The sequence below is a fragment of the Moschus berezovskii genome, chromosome 20 (assembly GCF_049115385.1).
Source record: "Moschus berezovskii isolate FMDL1 chromosome 20, NW_MosBer_1.0, whole genome shotgun sequence".
Taxonomy (NCBI): domain Eukaryota; kingdom Metazoa; phylum Chordata; class Mammalia; order Artiodactyla; family Moschidae; genus Moschus; species Moschus berezovskii.
Genome location: NC_142479.1, coordinates 33850651 through 33864270, shown reverse-complemented (window position 1 = coordinate 33864270; position 13620 = coordinate 33850651). Strand labels below are relative to the sequence as shown.

Genomic DNA, 13620 nt, shown 5'->3' with positions numbered 1-13620 from the left:
TGCTCTGGAGGAGTGGGACGCCCCACCCGAATGGGCCTGCTCCTGAGGCCCATCCCAGCCGACAGGAGGCAGAGAGACAGGAAGGAGGAGACATCTGGTCACCATGGAGATATGAGGGCCCCCGGCCAGCTCAGTGGGCTGCAGACTTGGTGTGTGGAGCAGCCCCATGGGGCTGACTGACCAGGAATATTCCCAGGCAATGCCCCCATCAGCAGATTCTGTGGGTCTGGGGGCATCCAGGAAGCTGGTGCTGTTCCACCAGCACAGCCCGAATGATGCGTGAGGGGGTCCTGGCCACACTGAGAGAAATGCTACTCTAGAGGGCAAACCATGGGCCTTGGTGTCAGAAGGCATGGATTCAACTCCATCACCTGTGTGCCCTGCTGGGCCGCCCTGGGAAAGTTCCTGGAGCTTTCTGGCCTCAGCTTCTTTGTGGGACAAGTGGGAATGGCATCAGCTACCTAGAAAGGGTGCCAGGAGGCTCAGAGCAGATAATGCACCCGAAAAAGCTCTGAATGTGCCAACCACTGTCAGTGCACTGGCCACGTTTGCATTTTCTCTAGCACCTAGTAAGGGACCTGGGCGCACAATAGGTGTCTGGAAATAAACTACTTCGTTCAGCATTTTGAACTCCTGTTCATTCAGCGATGAAGGAGACGTGGCTCCTGTCCTCTCAGAACTCACAGTGCATGAAGCACATTTTAAGTGACAAAAAAGTATGACAGGTGCTGCCCCAGGGTGATGGGAACAGAGAAGGGAGGCAGATTTGCTGCGGGAATCCAGGTGTCACAGAGAATGTTAACTGAATGACTGTCTGCAAGTCTGAATGACTGTCTGCACCTCTGCGAAGTGCGCTGTAGGAGGAGATGCAGAGGGCAAATCTTACCAGAGGGGAAAAGAAGGGAGTGAGAGGAGGCAGGTTTCTGATCCTATATATTAAGTCCTTTTCTTTCTCTGTGACTCAGTTTTCTCATCTGGCAAATGGGAAGAAACTATTAGCTCTCTAACTCACAAATTCCTACAGGGAGAAAAGTTAGATAAAAATGTAACTGGATCTCGCAAAATACTAAGAACTACAGGGACGCAGCAGATGGTGATAAAGAAGGAAAAAGAATGTGTGGTAGCAGGGCGCTGGCCCTACACATAAACGTCATATTTAAGCCGGCTCTTAGGTAAGTATTAACAAGCACGATTGCCTTTTTTGGAGAAAAAAGAGAAGGCTCAGAAAGGTTAAGAGATCTGCCCAAGGTCACACAGCTTGTGATCTGCAGATGTGAGACTGGAGCCCCATGTTTCTGATACCTGGGGGTAGGGAAAGGCTTAGGGCAGAGCAGACCTTGGAGACAAGAGAGCAGGGATGAACCCCTGCCAAGAGGAGCTAGCTCCTGGCCTTTGGGGGAATGCCCCACACCTCAAAGCAGCTGGCAGGGCCCCAGCCTGGGCAGACCAAGGCAGAGCAGGTGGGAGGCCCCATGCAACGGGTCCACAGGGGCTTTCTGTGAAAGGATGAACAACGAAGCCTCTTCCTGGGGCAGGCGGTCACGGGTACTTACTGGCTGACTGCTTAAACCCCTTGGCAGAATGGACGATGACATGGAGGAACCCATAGAGCCCTGGAGACTCGTCGTCTGTAAGAGAGAAAAGCACCCCAGGGAAGAGGGTGATGAGAGGCCTGCTTCCTCCCGGGTCTCACCCCTGGCTGGTTGGTTATACAAAGGATGGGAGCAAGTCTGCGCCGTGGTGAAACAGCACCACCTGGTGGCCAGAGGAAGAAGCGTCCACAGTCCATTGCTGCCTGGAGTGCAAGCAAGCTGATGCATTCCCTCCGCTCAGCCTGGGCGGCCAGTCCACACTTTCCTCCTGGGCCGGGACCAAGTCCCGATCCCTGGGGGCACTTTCCCTCCTCCTATGAATCCTGCCTATCCCACTGCTGCCCTCCTCAGTCTAGCCTTCCAAAGTGGAAATTAACCAACATAAGTCACTCTGTGAAAAAGAACAGGTCCAGCCTCATTTCTCACACACTACTCTAATCCAGCTAACCGTGCCCTCCACCACCACCCTGCCCCAGGCTTAAGCCTTCTGCTTCCATGAACATATTAACTTCACAGACCCAGTGCACCAGGACACCAGATTCTTCTCTTTAGCCAGAGGTCGCCAGGGAGGAATTGGGCGCCATCCAGGGACTCAGCAGAGAAACACATCCGTTCAAACTCTGTTTATCTGGCAACTGAGTCTTCCCAGTCCAGTGGAGCAGAGGTCAGCTACTGGTAGCCAAGTGACTGGCTAGGTGTTTGTGGAAGGCCCTGGCAATACCCCGGGGGCTTGGACCCGCTGATTGAGCAACCTCGGATTCCAGATCTTACCGTCTTTATTGCTGGTGACAGGAATGTTGTGTACAGTCCTAAGTTTGAAACAGGATCCTGTGAGCACCTGGAGTTCCACCGAGCTCAGGACAAAGGCCTGAAGGTCTGTAGGAGGAGACGAGAGAGAGCGGAATGTCGTCACAGGTCCACGAGGACCCACTGCTCTTCTTTGAGGGCTACTGCAGGAAAAAAAGATTAGCTCTAAGGGCAGAGTTGGTCATTGGAAGGGGCAGTAGACACTCAGCTGGGGAGAGTCGGGGTGCTGCTGGAGGGATAAGAAGAGCAGGGTCTAATTGGAGAGGTTCATGAGTTATGTACATGACAGCAAGAGACAGATGGGCAACTCTGGGCTCTGGGTCCAGTCCTACTGACAATTCACTATACATTCTTAAGCAAATCACCTAAATTCTTTGGGTCTCAACTGATCAGTAACAGCAGTTAAGAACCACCTGCCCTGGCATTTTACAGAGTAACTAGGAGGGCTAACGAGGAGCCAGTGGACATCGAAGTGCTTGGAAATGCAAAAGGCCCTCTCCTGCCATGGACACCAGCAGGGCAGCATAGAGCAGAGGTGGGGCATTACCTTTCTTCTGCAGTTTCTGAATTGCTTCTCTCCACTCTGACCTCTCATAGTCTGAGGACAGTAGGAACAGGTAGCTCTGAAGAGAGGAGATGAGAATTCACTAGAGTGACCACAGTCAGGCCCAGGACATTCTTGGATTCTGGGGGCCCCAATAAAGCTCCTTTGTACCCAGGCACCCCTAGGCTTGGAGAAGGCAGCTGGGAGGAAAGCCTTCCTCCTAGGAAGCCTGGTGATGGGAGTGGCAGTGCCAGTGATGGCCAGCAGAGGGCACTGGCTCTACACGAGTCGGGAGAGGCAGCCCAGGGCAGGAGCCATGGCAGCCTTGTTGGGAATGGGGGGTGGGAGGACCTGAAGCCCTGATTTCCACAGGTCCGGTTCAGGGCAAGGAGCCATAACGAGTGGGCAGCCCTAGAGGAAGGGGGCTGTCTGTCCTATCCCCGTCCTTCCTGACCTTTCCATTCCGATTGTGGATCCGAAACGGGATTGTGGGGGAATTGAGCAGCAGCAAGAACTCATTCTCAAACATCTTCTTCTTCAGGCGTTCGATGGCCCGGCTCTGTCCTTTGTTGGCTTTCTGCAGGGGACAGAGGGCACAGGCGGTTCTCCTTGTACTCGGACTCCACTTGTCACCCTGTAGTTCTACATACAGCATTCTTCTGTATAGTCATCATTTTTTTTTTTCTATATTTTATGACAATTTGATGTCTTGGGAGGGCCAGCCAGTCACCGAAAAAAATGCTCCTCGCGGGACATGCTAATTCCTAGGCTAGTAAATGAGTTCCCTGTGAGTGTATATTTCATGTGCAAACCAGTCAATCTGGAGCCCACACCTCTTACCCCCTCCTTTAACTTTCACACACAAGCCAGGATTTCTTCTGCCCTAAGTAACCCAGGGCAACTAGATACCACCACTCTAGCCCAGAGCCTGCTGACTTATTCAGATTTGCCAATCCTAAACTGTTTCTTGTGGAAAACACAATCTAGGCTCTGGGCCATGCACTTGCCATGCTCCTTCTGCCTCTTTTTGTTTTTTTTTTGCCCACGTAGCATGGCATGTGGGATCTTAGTTCCCAGACCAGGGATGGAACCTGCACCCCTACATTGGAAGCATGGAGTTTTAACCACTGGACCCCCAGGGAAGTCCCTCCTTCTGTCTCTTGACCGAACCCCGTGCTTTCCCACATAGCCCTACGTGGCGTGGCATGCCCCCTACTCCTGTAAACTATAAGTAATAAGATAAATCTAAGGAATAAAAATCTTCCAGGGGCATCATCATCTCTGGGCTAACACTCAGTCATCTGTATAAATTAAATTCCAGGTACCACCGAGACACCCTGCTTAAAAGCAGCAGACACCTTTCAGCGTAAAGCCCCACTACCTCTGGCCCCATGGGGCCTGCCCAGGGCTGGGTTCCGGCTTTCATGCCCAGCACACGTCCCCTGCATCTTCCACCCCAGGCTCACACTATTATTTCCTGTTCTCTCCCAAGCTGCGCCCGTCTCAGCTGTCTCCAGCTTTTCCAGTTTGTATCGTATAAAGGATCCCTTCCCTTTCATGAACCACTATTATGCTTCACATCTCAGTTCCAATGCCATCCTCAAGCTCTACAGCTAGAATTCATCTCTGCTTTTTGTTTTTTTTACCCACTAGACTGGCAGAATTGTGACAATTGCTCACAGCCGGTGCTGTGACACTGTGGGGGAACAGAGATGATGACACACTGCTGGAGGGAACATGATCGGATGCAAACTTTTCAGACGTAAGCCTGGCGATGAAATGCGCAAGCCCTCTGCCCCAGACATCCCGCTTGTAGGGGATCTACCGGAAAAAAATAGAAGTGCAGAGGAAACAATGAGAAGCCATCTAAAGACCCCAATACGCGGTTGTGCCGTCGAGTAACAACAGGATGCAGTTGTGAAAAAGGATCAGACAGATGAAACTGCAAAACGGCACATGTAGTCTAATCTCATTAAAAAATACATAGACACACACGTGTAAACACAGGAGAGTCTAGAAGAACATACCTCAAACTGGGAATAACGGGGGGAAGGTAAGAAGTTCTATTCTACACACTTTGGTATTGTATTCCTTGTTATAATAAATCAGTGTGACACTGGGGATTAGGGAAAAAATTAGGCTTAAAAATATTATTGAAAGAAGACATTGCTGCTGCTTCTGTGACTCAGAGAACACCGTGCGTCTCCAGTGACTCTCATCACGCTGTGTCACATGTTGCGGTCACACAGAAGAAAGTGTGCCTTCTCCACTGGATAAGGAGGTCTGTGAGCATCTGGCGCAGCCCTGCAGCCAGCAGAAGTCAGTAAGCACGGATTCAGTGAAGCAGAAGGCCACGTCTGCACACCTGGGGCAGGACACAGGGCCCAGAGCCTGCAGCTCCCAGGACCGGGTGAGGGACACGCACGCAGGATGCCCCTGATGCACAGATGCTGGTAGACCCAAATGGGGAAACAGGCTCCCCTGAGGCAGGGCGGGCTGGCTGTTTAGGACACCTGTGCTGGTCAGGGGGCTCCCTCCAGGCAGGTGTACCCCAGTCCCAGGACACTGTGTGAAAGTGAAAGCTGCTCAGTCGTGTCCGACCCTTTGCAACCCCGTGGAATTCTCCAGGGGTCCCCATGGACCCCTTTGCAAGTCCATGGAATTCTCCAGGCCAGAATACTGGACTTGGTAGCCTTTCCCTTCTCCAGGGGATCTTCCCAACCCAGGGATCGAACCCAGGTCTCCTGCATTGCAGGCGGATTCTTTACCAGCTGAGCCACAAGGGTAGGACATTCCCCTGACCCAAACATCCCGGGGTTATTACTGTGGTTTTCCTCTCCTCTGTTCAGAGAAAGATATCCGGGTTGAAGGAATCCTTAGAAGCCAGCTGGTCATGCGTCTTTCAACAACTGTTCATAAAGCACCTATTTATTACATGTTAAATAGCAGGACACAGGGGGCTTCCCAGGTGGCACAGTGATAAAGCATGTGCCTGCCAATGCAGGAGATGCAAGAGAGGCCGGTTTGATTCCTGAGTCTGGAAGATTCCCTGGAGTGGAAAATAGCAACCCACTCCAGTATTCTTGCCTGGAGAGTCCCATGGACAGAGGAGCCTGGCAGGCTAGCAACTGAGCATTAGCACACAGAACTGAAGAAAACAGTCCCCTCCCTGGAGCTGAAATTCTAGTGGGGAAGAGAGAAAGCAGGGTGTGCAATAATAACTCAGTACCAATAAAGCCAAGCAAAGAGGTAAACATCCTGAACCAGGAAGCCAGGCACCCAACCGAGACACCCAACAGTGGGGAGACAACAGGGAAGGCTCACCTGGGGAGGTGAGGCCTAAGCCAAGCCTGGACGGGTGAAGAGGACAGACCAGGCCAACTAACCAAGCCCCTCCACTCTCTTCTTTCCATTCCTGGGGAAGGCTTCCTCTGGGGTGTTCTCCTCTAGCCACTGTTTTCAAATACAATGACTTTAAGGCTATACATTTTCCTCTAAAGAGGGCTTTGGCTGTATCCTCTGGGTTTTAATATGGAGTGCTTTCATTTTCATGCAGGTCTAAATAATTTGCAGTTTCCCTTTTGATTTCCTCTTTACCTGGAAAGTTTTAATTTCCCAGGTATATATTTAACTGTATTCCAGTTGTTGATTTCTAACTTACTGCACTGTAGTTTGTGAACATGACCAGTACACTATTTTTTTTTAAACTTGAGATTTCCTATCCCAAAGAACTGACACTTCTGAGTTGTGGTGCCAGAGAAGACTCTTGAGAGTCCCTTGGACTGCAAGGGCACTAAACCAGTCAATCTGAAAGGAAATCAGCCCTGAATATTCATTGGAAGGACTGATGCTGAAGCTCCAATACTTTGGCCACCTGATGGAAGAGCCAACTCATTGGAAAAGACCCTGGTGCTGAGAAAAACTGAGGGCAGGAGCAGGGGGCAACAGAGGGTGAGATGGTTGGTTGGCATCACTGATCAATGGACATGAATTTGAGCAAACTCAGGGAGACAGGGAAGCCAGGTGTGCTGCAGTCCATGGGATCACAAAGAGTCGGACATGAACTTAGCAACTGAACAACAATAAAATGCAGTGTAATACATGATAAATGATCTGTAAATGTTCCGTGTGTGTTTGACACAATCTCAGTTCTCTATCAGGATACAAGCTTCTGGGCATTTTTAGACCAAGTGATCTTCAAGGCCGCCTCTGTTTATTTATTTGCCTACTCGAACTGTCAGTTTCTGAGGAGACTCCCAGGCCCTTCCTTTCTCATACATCCTGTGTTTCCTTAAGAAGGACTTTTTCTCCTCTTGCTTTTGCAGTGTTTGGCATACACTGTTCCCCAGGAAACTTCCCATAATCAACCCCACTAAATTCTGAGCACTGACTCTCTGGCCTGCCCTCTATCTGCCAGTGCTCATCTGTCATGCTCAGACATGTTATCTCAAAGATTGTAAAGAAAGGCCTTCCTCTCTTACATCCTGCCTCCCTTGTCAGACTCCCGAATTTTATCACTTCTCCTTCCTCCATTTCCCTGGCACACCCAATTCCAAGGTCCACAAGGAAAGCGGCCAACTTCTCAGCCCCAGCTGATGCCAGGCTCTGCTCACCTCCTTCTGGATTTCACTCTTAAGGGCAGAGATCTTCATTTTCATGTCCTCCAGCTCATGGTCTGGGAAGGGGTGCACCTGGGGACTGGCTTCAGACTCCTCAGGGGATGGAAACACTAGGTCAGCCAGGGGGATGTACCATTTGCAGTCATATTGCTGGTGCTTCCTGCAAACAGGTCAGAGGGCGATGTGAGCCACAGAGGAACTGGACCTTCAGGCCTGAATCGCTGGAACCAAAAACCACCCAAGAGGGATTTACTGAGAACTCATCACAGGCAAGAATGATCCCTGCCCTGAGGAGCCTGATCAGGAAATGTTCGTGGAATAACGACAGTCAGGCTCTAGGGTCAGGCAGTGGTAAGGGCTCTGGACCTCCTGCCTGCCATTCTTCTGGCCCAGGACGACTGACATTCTTAAGCAGCCCAAACCTCTAGTGTCTGAGCAAGAGTGGTCTCTCCTATTCCCCATACAACTCTTCCTTCCCTTCCAGCTTCTCTATACATAACTTACATTCTTCATCTTCTTAGCTAGAGATACAATACAGATGCAATTTTGAATGCCACCTCTTATCAACAGAAGTCACATTTGATAAAGAGTTGAGGGATAATGGGTTGAGGATTATAAAGGCACATCCAAGTCCAACAAGAAACAGTGCTGTGGTCCACTAGTAATGTCTGCCATGGGCAAAGGACTTAAGGCAGAGGTATGTATGCTTACGACTGTCACCTCTGCTTTAGAATCATCTCAAACGTCATCCCCTCCACTGAAACTCATAATAATAACCTCTCCTTCTCTCACTTTCCCCAGGACTTTGCTTTCTACCGCCCTGCAATATTAAGCCTGTGGCTTGTCTCCCTCAGCACACCGTTAGGTGGTAAGACCTACATAATAAAGGTAATAAAGGTGGAAGACCGTAGGAATACATATTGAAGAAGATTTTCTGCACTCTAGTCCCTGGGTACAGAGATGGAGCTCAAAAGAAGCTTTCAAGTCAGATTAAGGTTCAAATCCTGTCTCCTCTACTTTAGTCATATGACCTTGGGCAACTTATTTCACTTTTCTAAGCCTTTTTTCTCATCTGTGAGATGGGGGGGATAATAATACCTACTTTGTGAAGTCACTGGGGAGATTAGAAATAATATATTCAAAGCATTTGTGATGGCACCTGGCATGGCACAAGCACTCAATAAATGGTAGCATCAGATTTAATGAATATTCACTGAATTGCAGTTAGCAAAGATTTAGAGCTGTCTAATAAAAGGAGAATGCTTAAGTAAATTATGGCACATCCACTTGTAACATCACGCAGGAAAGTAAAATGATGATTATGAAGATTAGGCAGCAACAGGGAAAATGCTTATGACGTGAAATGGAAAAAGCAGAGCCCCAAATTGGGTATTCACTCTGATTACAAGTATATGAAAAAACATAAGAACATTTTAAAAAAAACTGGAAGGAAATATAGCAGCAGGAGACTGATGCTTATGTTCGGGTGGGTGACGGTTTATTTCCCACCCCCTGTAATTTGGTTGTATTATAATTAAAACCATGATTTATTTTTAGAAAAAGGTTAAGAAGTAAAATAAAATTAATTAATGTTTTTAAAAAGGGGGGAAAAATGCAGATGGCCCCAGGCTGCTAATAGGCTCCACCGGGGGGCGGGGTCTAGTTCTCCCCGCCCACCAACCCTCCTGCACACTCACCCCGCTGATGTCTTCTTTAGCTTGGCGCACAGGAGGACATCGGTGAAGAGGAAGACGTGCCGCAGCTTCCGGGAGCTCTCCGACACTTCCACTAGGAAGCCGTCCTTCACCAGTTGCCTCGTCTGAGAGAGATGGCACACCCACCCACGCCTGCTCAGGGGGAGTCAGCCCAGGGCCCAGCCCTCAGCCATCCAGCTGTGGGGGTGGGGGTGGGGCTCCAGGGAGGGACGGTAGTGCCCAGTGGTTAGCAGCACTAGCTTTGGGGTCAGGCACACAGACTTGGGGATTCCCAGGTGGCGCAGTGGTAAAGAATCCACCTGCCAATGCAGGAGACACAAGAGATGCAGGTTTGATCCCTGGGTCAGGAAGATCCCCTGGAGTGGGAAATGGCAACCAGCTCTAGTATTCTTGCCTGGAAAATTCCATGGACAGAGGAGCCTGGTGGGCTACAGTCCATAGGGTTGCAGAGTCGGACATGACTGAGCTCATACTTAACACCTAATCTAACATGGACTTGAATCCAGACTCTGCCACTTCCTGGCTGAGATCTTGGAGGTAAATTCCCTGACTTCTCTAAGCCTCAGTCTTAGCATCTGTAAAATGGGAATAATGACACTCCCCCTCGCCCCATAGCATAGGAGTCATGGCATATGTAGAACAGTCATTATAGTGCCTGGCATGTAATATATGATCCACAGGTGGTAGCTTTCCATTTCTCTGCAGCCCTCAACAGCTCACCCCTGAATGGACCCACCCTGGGTCATGAATACCCCACTGACCTCCACCCTAGAAATGCCTCCCTAACTCTGCCTAAGATGTTGACCTTGTTTCAGCTGAACTTCGATCTGCAGAACCACTCAGGCCTGTTTACATGGCCTCTGAGTGGGTTCTGCAACCTGCCTCAAGCGGATGGATGGGGGACCCTGGGCTTCCTGTGGGAGAATGCTTAAGTAAATGCCCTGTGGGGCTGTCGCAGTGTCCTGGGGATCCTGCAGCCATCTCTACCCTGGGCTCTGCCTGGTCTGGAGCACTTCGCTCCACATATAACTTCCAGAGCCTCCTCCCCGCCACCCAGAGCCAGCGGGCCTCTGAGGGGCTGTCACGGTCTGTGTCAGGCTTCTCTGTGTGGCCTATATATGCTGCGTATGTAGGTGAGCACGCAGAAAGCACACTATTAAAACGATCCCAAACTGGTCGTGCTCAAGGGCCTCTGGAGATCTCTCAGACAGTCCCAGAGTCAAGCCAACTGGTGACATTCCAGGGTCTGCAAACCAGGGCTGGGAGCTGCACGCAGGGACAGCGCACTGGTCCCATTAGCCAATCCCCAGAACCTGTCCCTCGTTACTTCCCTCCCCAGGAGACACTTGAACCTCATAAACACTACAAAGAAGCAGAAAGGCAGCCAGCCTTCACTCCTGAATGCCACTTAATTACCTCTTCTGGACGGGAAGCTCCATATGTGGGTCAGGCTGCTGACCCATGCGGCTGTCCCTGTGATTCTTCAAATTGACTCCCCTCACCGAGGCACCCCCCACTCCTCCAGCAAAAAGGGCCCCCAGGGAACTGGAGCTGCTGGCCACATCCAGGCGCCCACCTGGGACAGTTCAGTCATCCTGGCAGCTTCAGTCACCTCTCCCTGACTCCCCAAGCTCCCTCCACCTGAGCCATTATCTTCCAGGGGACTCTGAGGACATCATGCTGCCCAGAGGAGGTGGTTGCATTCAAGAATGAGCCAGACAGAGCCCTGTGTGGGGGTCAATGCCTGAGGCTTGCTGACAGAACACCCCAGCTACAGCTGCGGTCCCCAGTCTTTTCGGCACCAGGAACTGATTTCGTGGAAGACGATTTTCCACAAACCGAGGGTGAGAGGGATGGTTTAGGGATGATTCAGGCACGTTACATCTGCTGTGCACTTTATTTTTAGTCTAATGCTGCTGCTGATCTGATAGGAGGTACCAGTCCACAGCCTAGACGGTCAGGGACCCCGAGCTAAAGGATCCAGTTCTGACACTGATAGCCAAGAGACCTTGTGCGGGAGAACTGGAAGAGACTCTCCAGGCCCCAGTTTCCTCATCCACCTCCGTGGACCATTATGAAGATTAATGAGATGCTGAACTTTAAGCCGTTGGCCCAGGACCTGAAGGTCTGTCCTTGGCTGGGACTGGGGGGTCAGGGTTGGAGAGCCACTGGGCATCGAGCGGTGGTGCCCATGTGTGCAGGAGAGCAGGAATGGGCGAGCTGGTGCCGGGCACCCTCCTCACCCTGGGGGCCAAGCCCCACTGGGTCCTGAGCTCACCTCCCCCTTGGGGGTTGTGACTGCAGTCCGGCGGGGGTCGATGTCCTCATTGATGCTGGACAGGAAGTTCTGGGAGATGCGGAGGGCATCCTGCAGCAGCGGATAGTCTGGGTGGTCCACAGGTGTGTGCTTCAGCAGGTCCTGGGAAGGATGGGGTGGTGAAGACAGGGGAGTGGGGCTGGGGCTTAGTGAGAAGACAGTGGGGAGAACGCAATCCTCGCTGGAAGAATTCTAAGGGGGGCAACTAGGGACCCCTACTGTAACTTGGTCAAGCCTGCCAATGCTGAACTAAGAATCAGGGTCAGAGCAGCAGGGCAGTGGTGCCCCTTTATTGCTGCTGCAGTCGTTATTCTTCTCCCTGGTGGTGCAGACCAGGTGGAGCCTCCTCTCACCAAGCAGCTGGGAGAGACACCCCCCACTTACCCTGCAGCTGCTCCAAGGACACTGGAGACCAGGCAAGGAATGAAGAGGCAGGAAGTGCCTGCCTCCCCGGGAGCATTTGGCCAAAAGTCAAGCCTAGTGGCCAAGCTATTTTTAGGCCCTGGGACCATCAGCATGGCCACCACAGGCCAGGCAGGTGCAGGGGGCCCAGGGACCCTCTGCCCAACTCCCCGCATGGGCTGCTGTCCGTGACCCCAGCACTCTGCACCCTGGGCTCAGTCTCCCACCCACTCCTAAGCCCTCCCTGGCCGCTCGGCGGGGGGACACTCACGTGCAGGACCAGGGTGCTCCTGGTGACTCGGTCAATGGGCTTGTAGAGCAGAGCTGTTGGGAAAGCGGCCACAGGGACAGGTCAGATATAAGACAGGGAGCAGTCTGAGACCTGAGGGGCCAGCCTGTGCCCCGAGCCGCCTCCCTCCCCTGCATGGACGTCTAGTCACAGGAGGCCAAAGTGGATTCCACAGCAACCACACCTCCATTCTCACCCCAGGTAGGCCAGACAACACCAAAAGACAGCCACACAGCTCTGGTGACCCCAGCCCCTCCCACCCACCTCATCTTGTCTCCCACTAGACATGACTTCTTGAAGGGCTATTTGTCCCCCAGGCCTGTTCCAGCCTGACCAGGCTCATAGCAGACACAGATGCTCCTCTGGACCCTCTGCTGAAATCACACAGCCTTACCCCTAACAGCTCTGGGACAGTGGGGGTCACACCCGGGACCCCAGACTTCAAGAAGGAGACACTGTTTTCCCAGGGAGGGAGGTGTCCCCATACCCCATCATTCTCATATCCCTCTGGTCCAAGGCCTGGCCCCGCCAGCTGGGAATGTCATGCTTCGTTCTGACTCACACAGTTGACTTCATCTCCCCAAAGAAGACCCCTGTCCATGCCCTCAACAGTGGTCCTGGCTGAGGACCAGGGAGGCATGCCTGATGGTATCAAGCGGCAGCTGATGGGGTAAAGATTTCCGAAAGGAATTCAGGTGGGGCTTCGAGTCAGAGAGCCCCTGAAGAGGCTGGGAAAATGCAAGCTCAGCAGGACCCCCCCACACACTATGGGCTACACCCTTCGGCAACCAGGACACCAAATGAGGATTGCCAGGATTCAAGGGGACAGGTGAAGGCGGCAGCTGGCCGACTGACATTTCCGAACAAAGCTCCTGCGGGCAGCTGCGCCCTGCCCCTCCCAGCCTGGGCGGTTCAGCTCCAGTCCTGCACCTTTGCCCACGGGGTCATGACCTCTGTCCTCCTGCTGTAGGAGCAGTAAGAGGCAGGATGCTGGTCTGGGGAGGAGGACCAGAGTAGGTGTCCGACGGGATTAGGCTGTGACAGGTAGCAGGGCTGACACTCATGTCCCAGCCAGCCCCCAAACCAAAGAGTTCCCCAAGGCCCTGGATATTAATACCCTGCGCATTGCTAAATGGTCACTTTGGGAAACAATCTGCTGGCTACGGAGAAGATGCAGTCTCAGCGGTGTGCCCTGAGCCTCATCTGCTGGCTTTGCTTGGCTGCCCGTTAGAATCAGTGGGGAACTTTCAAAAGATTCAGATGCCTCTTTTTCCCTCTCCCATCGGCTAAACAGCAGGCTCTGCTGGGCAGAACCCAGGCATCAGCATTTTTACA

General features: G+C 52.0%; 1 protein-coding gene across 3 annotated transcripts in view; it reads right to left on the bottom strand.

The window, feature by feature from the left end:
- The window catches only part of ABR (ABR activator of RhoGEF and GTPase), a 191771-nt gene that overhangs the window by 41662 nt on the left and 136489 nt on the right, over positions 1-13620 (bottom strand). For all 3 annotated transcript variants that reach the window (XM_055402852.2, XM_055402859.2, XM_088828750.1), the window contains 8 exons: positions 12268-12320; positions 11556-11696; positions 9260-9381; positions 7557-7722; positions 3398-3520; positions 2947-3022; positions 2364-2468; positions 1554-1628 (listed from right to left, as the gene is read on the bottom strand). In XM_055402852.2, the coding sequence (XP_055258827.2) occupies positions 1554-1628; positions 2364-2468; positions 2947-3022; positions 3398-3520; positions 7557-7722; positions 9260-9381; positions 11556-11696; positions 12268-12320 (861 nt within the window). The remainder of the gene's footprint in view (positions 1-1553; positions 1629-2363; positions 2469-2946; positions 3023-3397; positions 3521-7556; positions 7723-9259; positions 9382-11555; positions 11697-12267; positions 12321-13620) is intronic.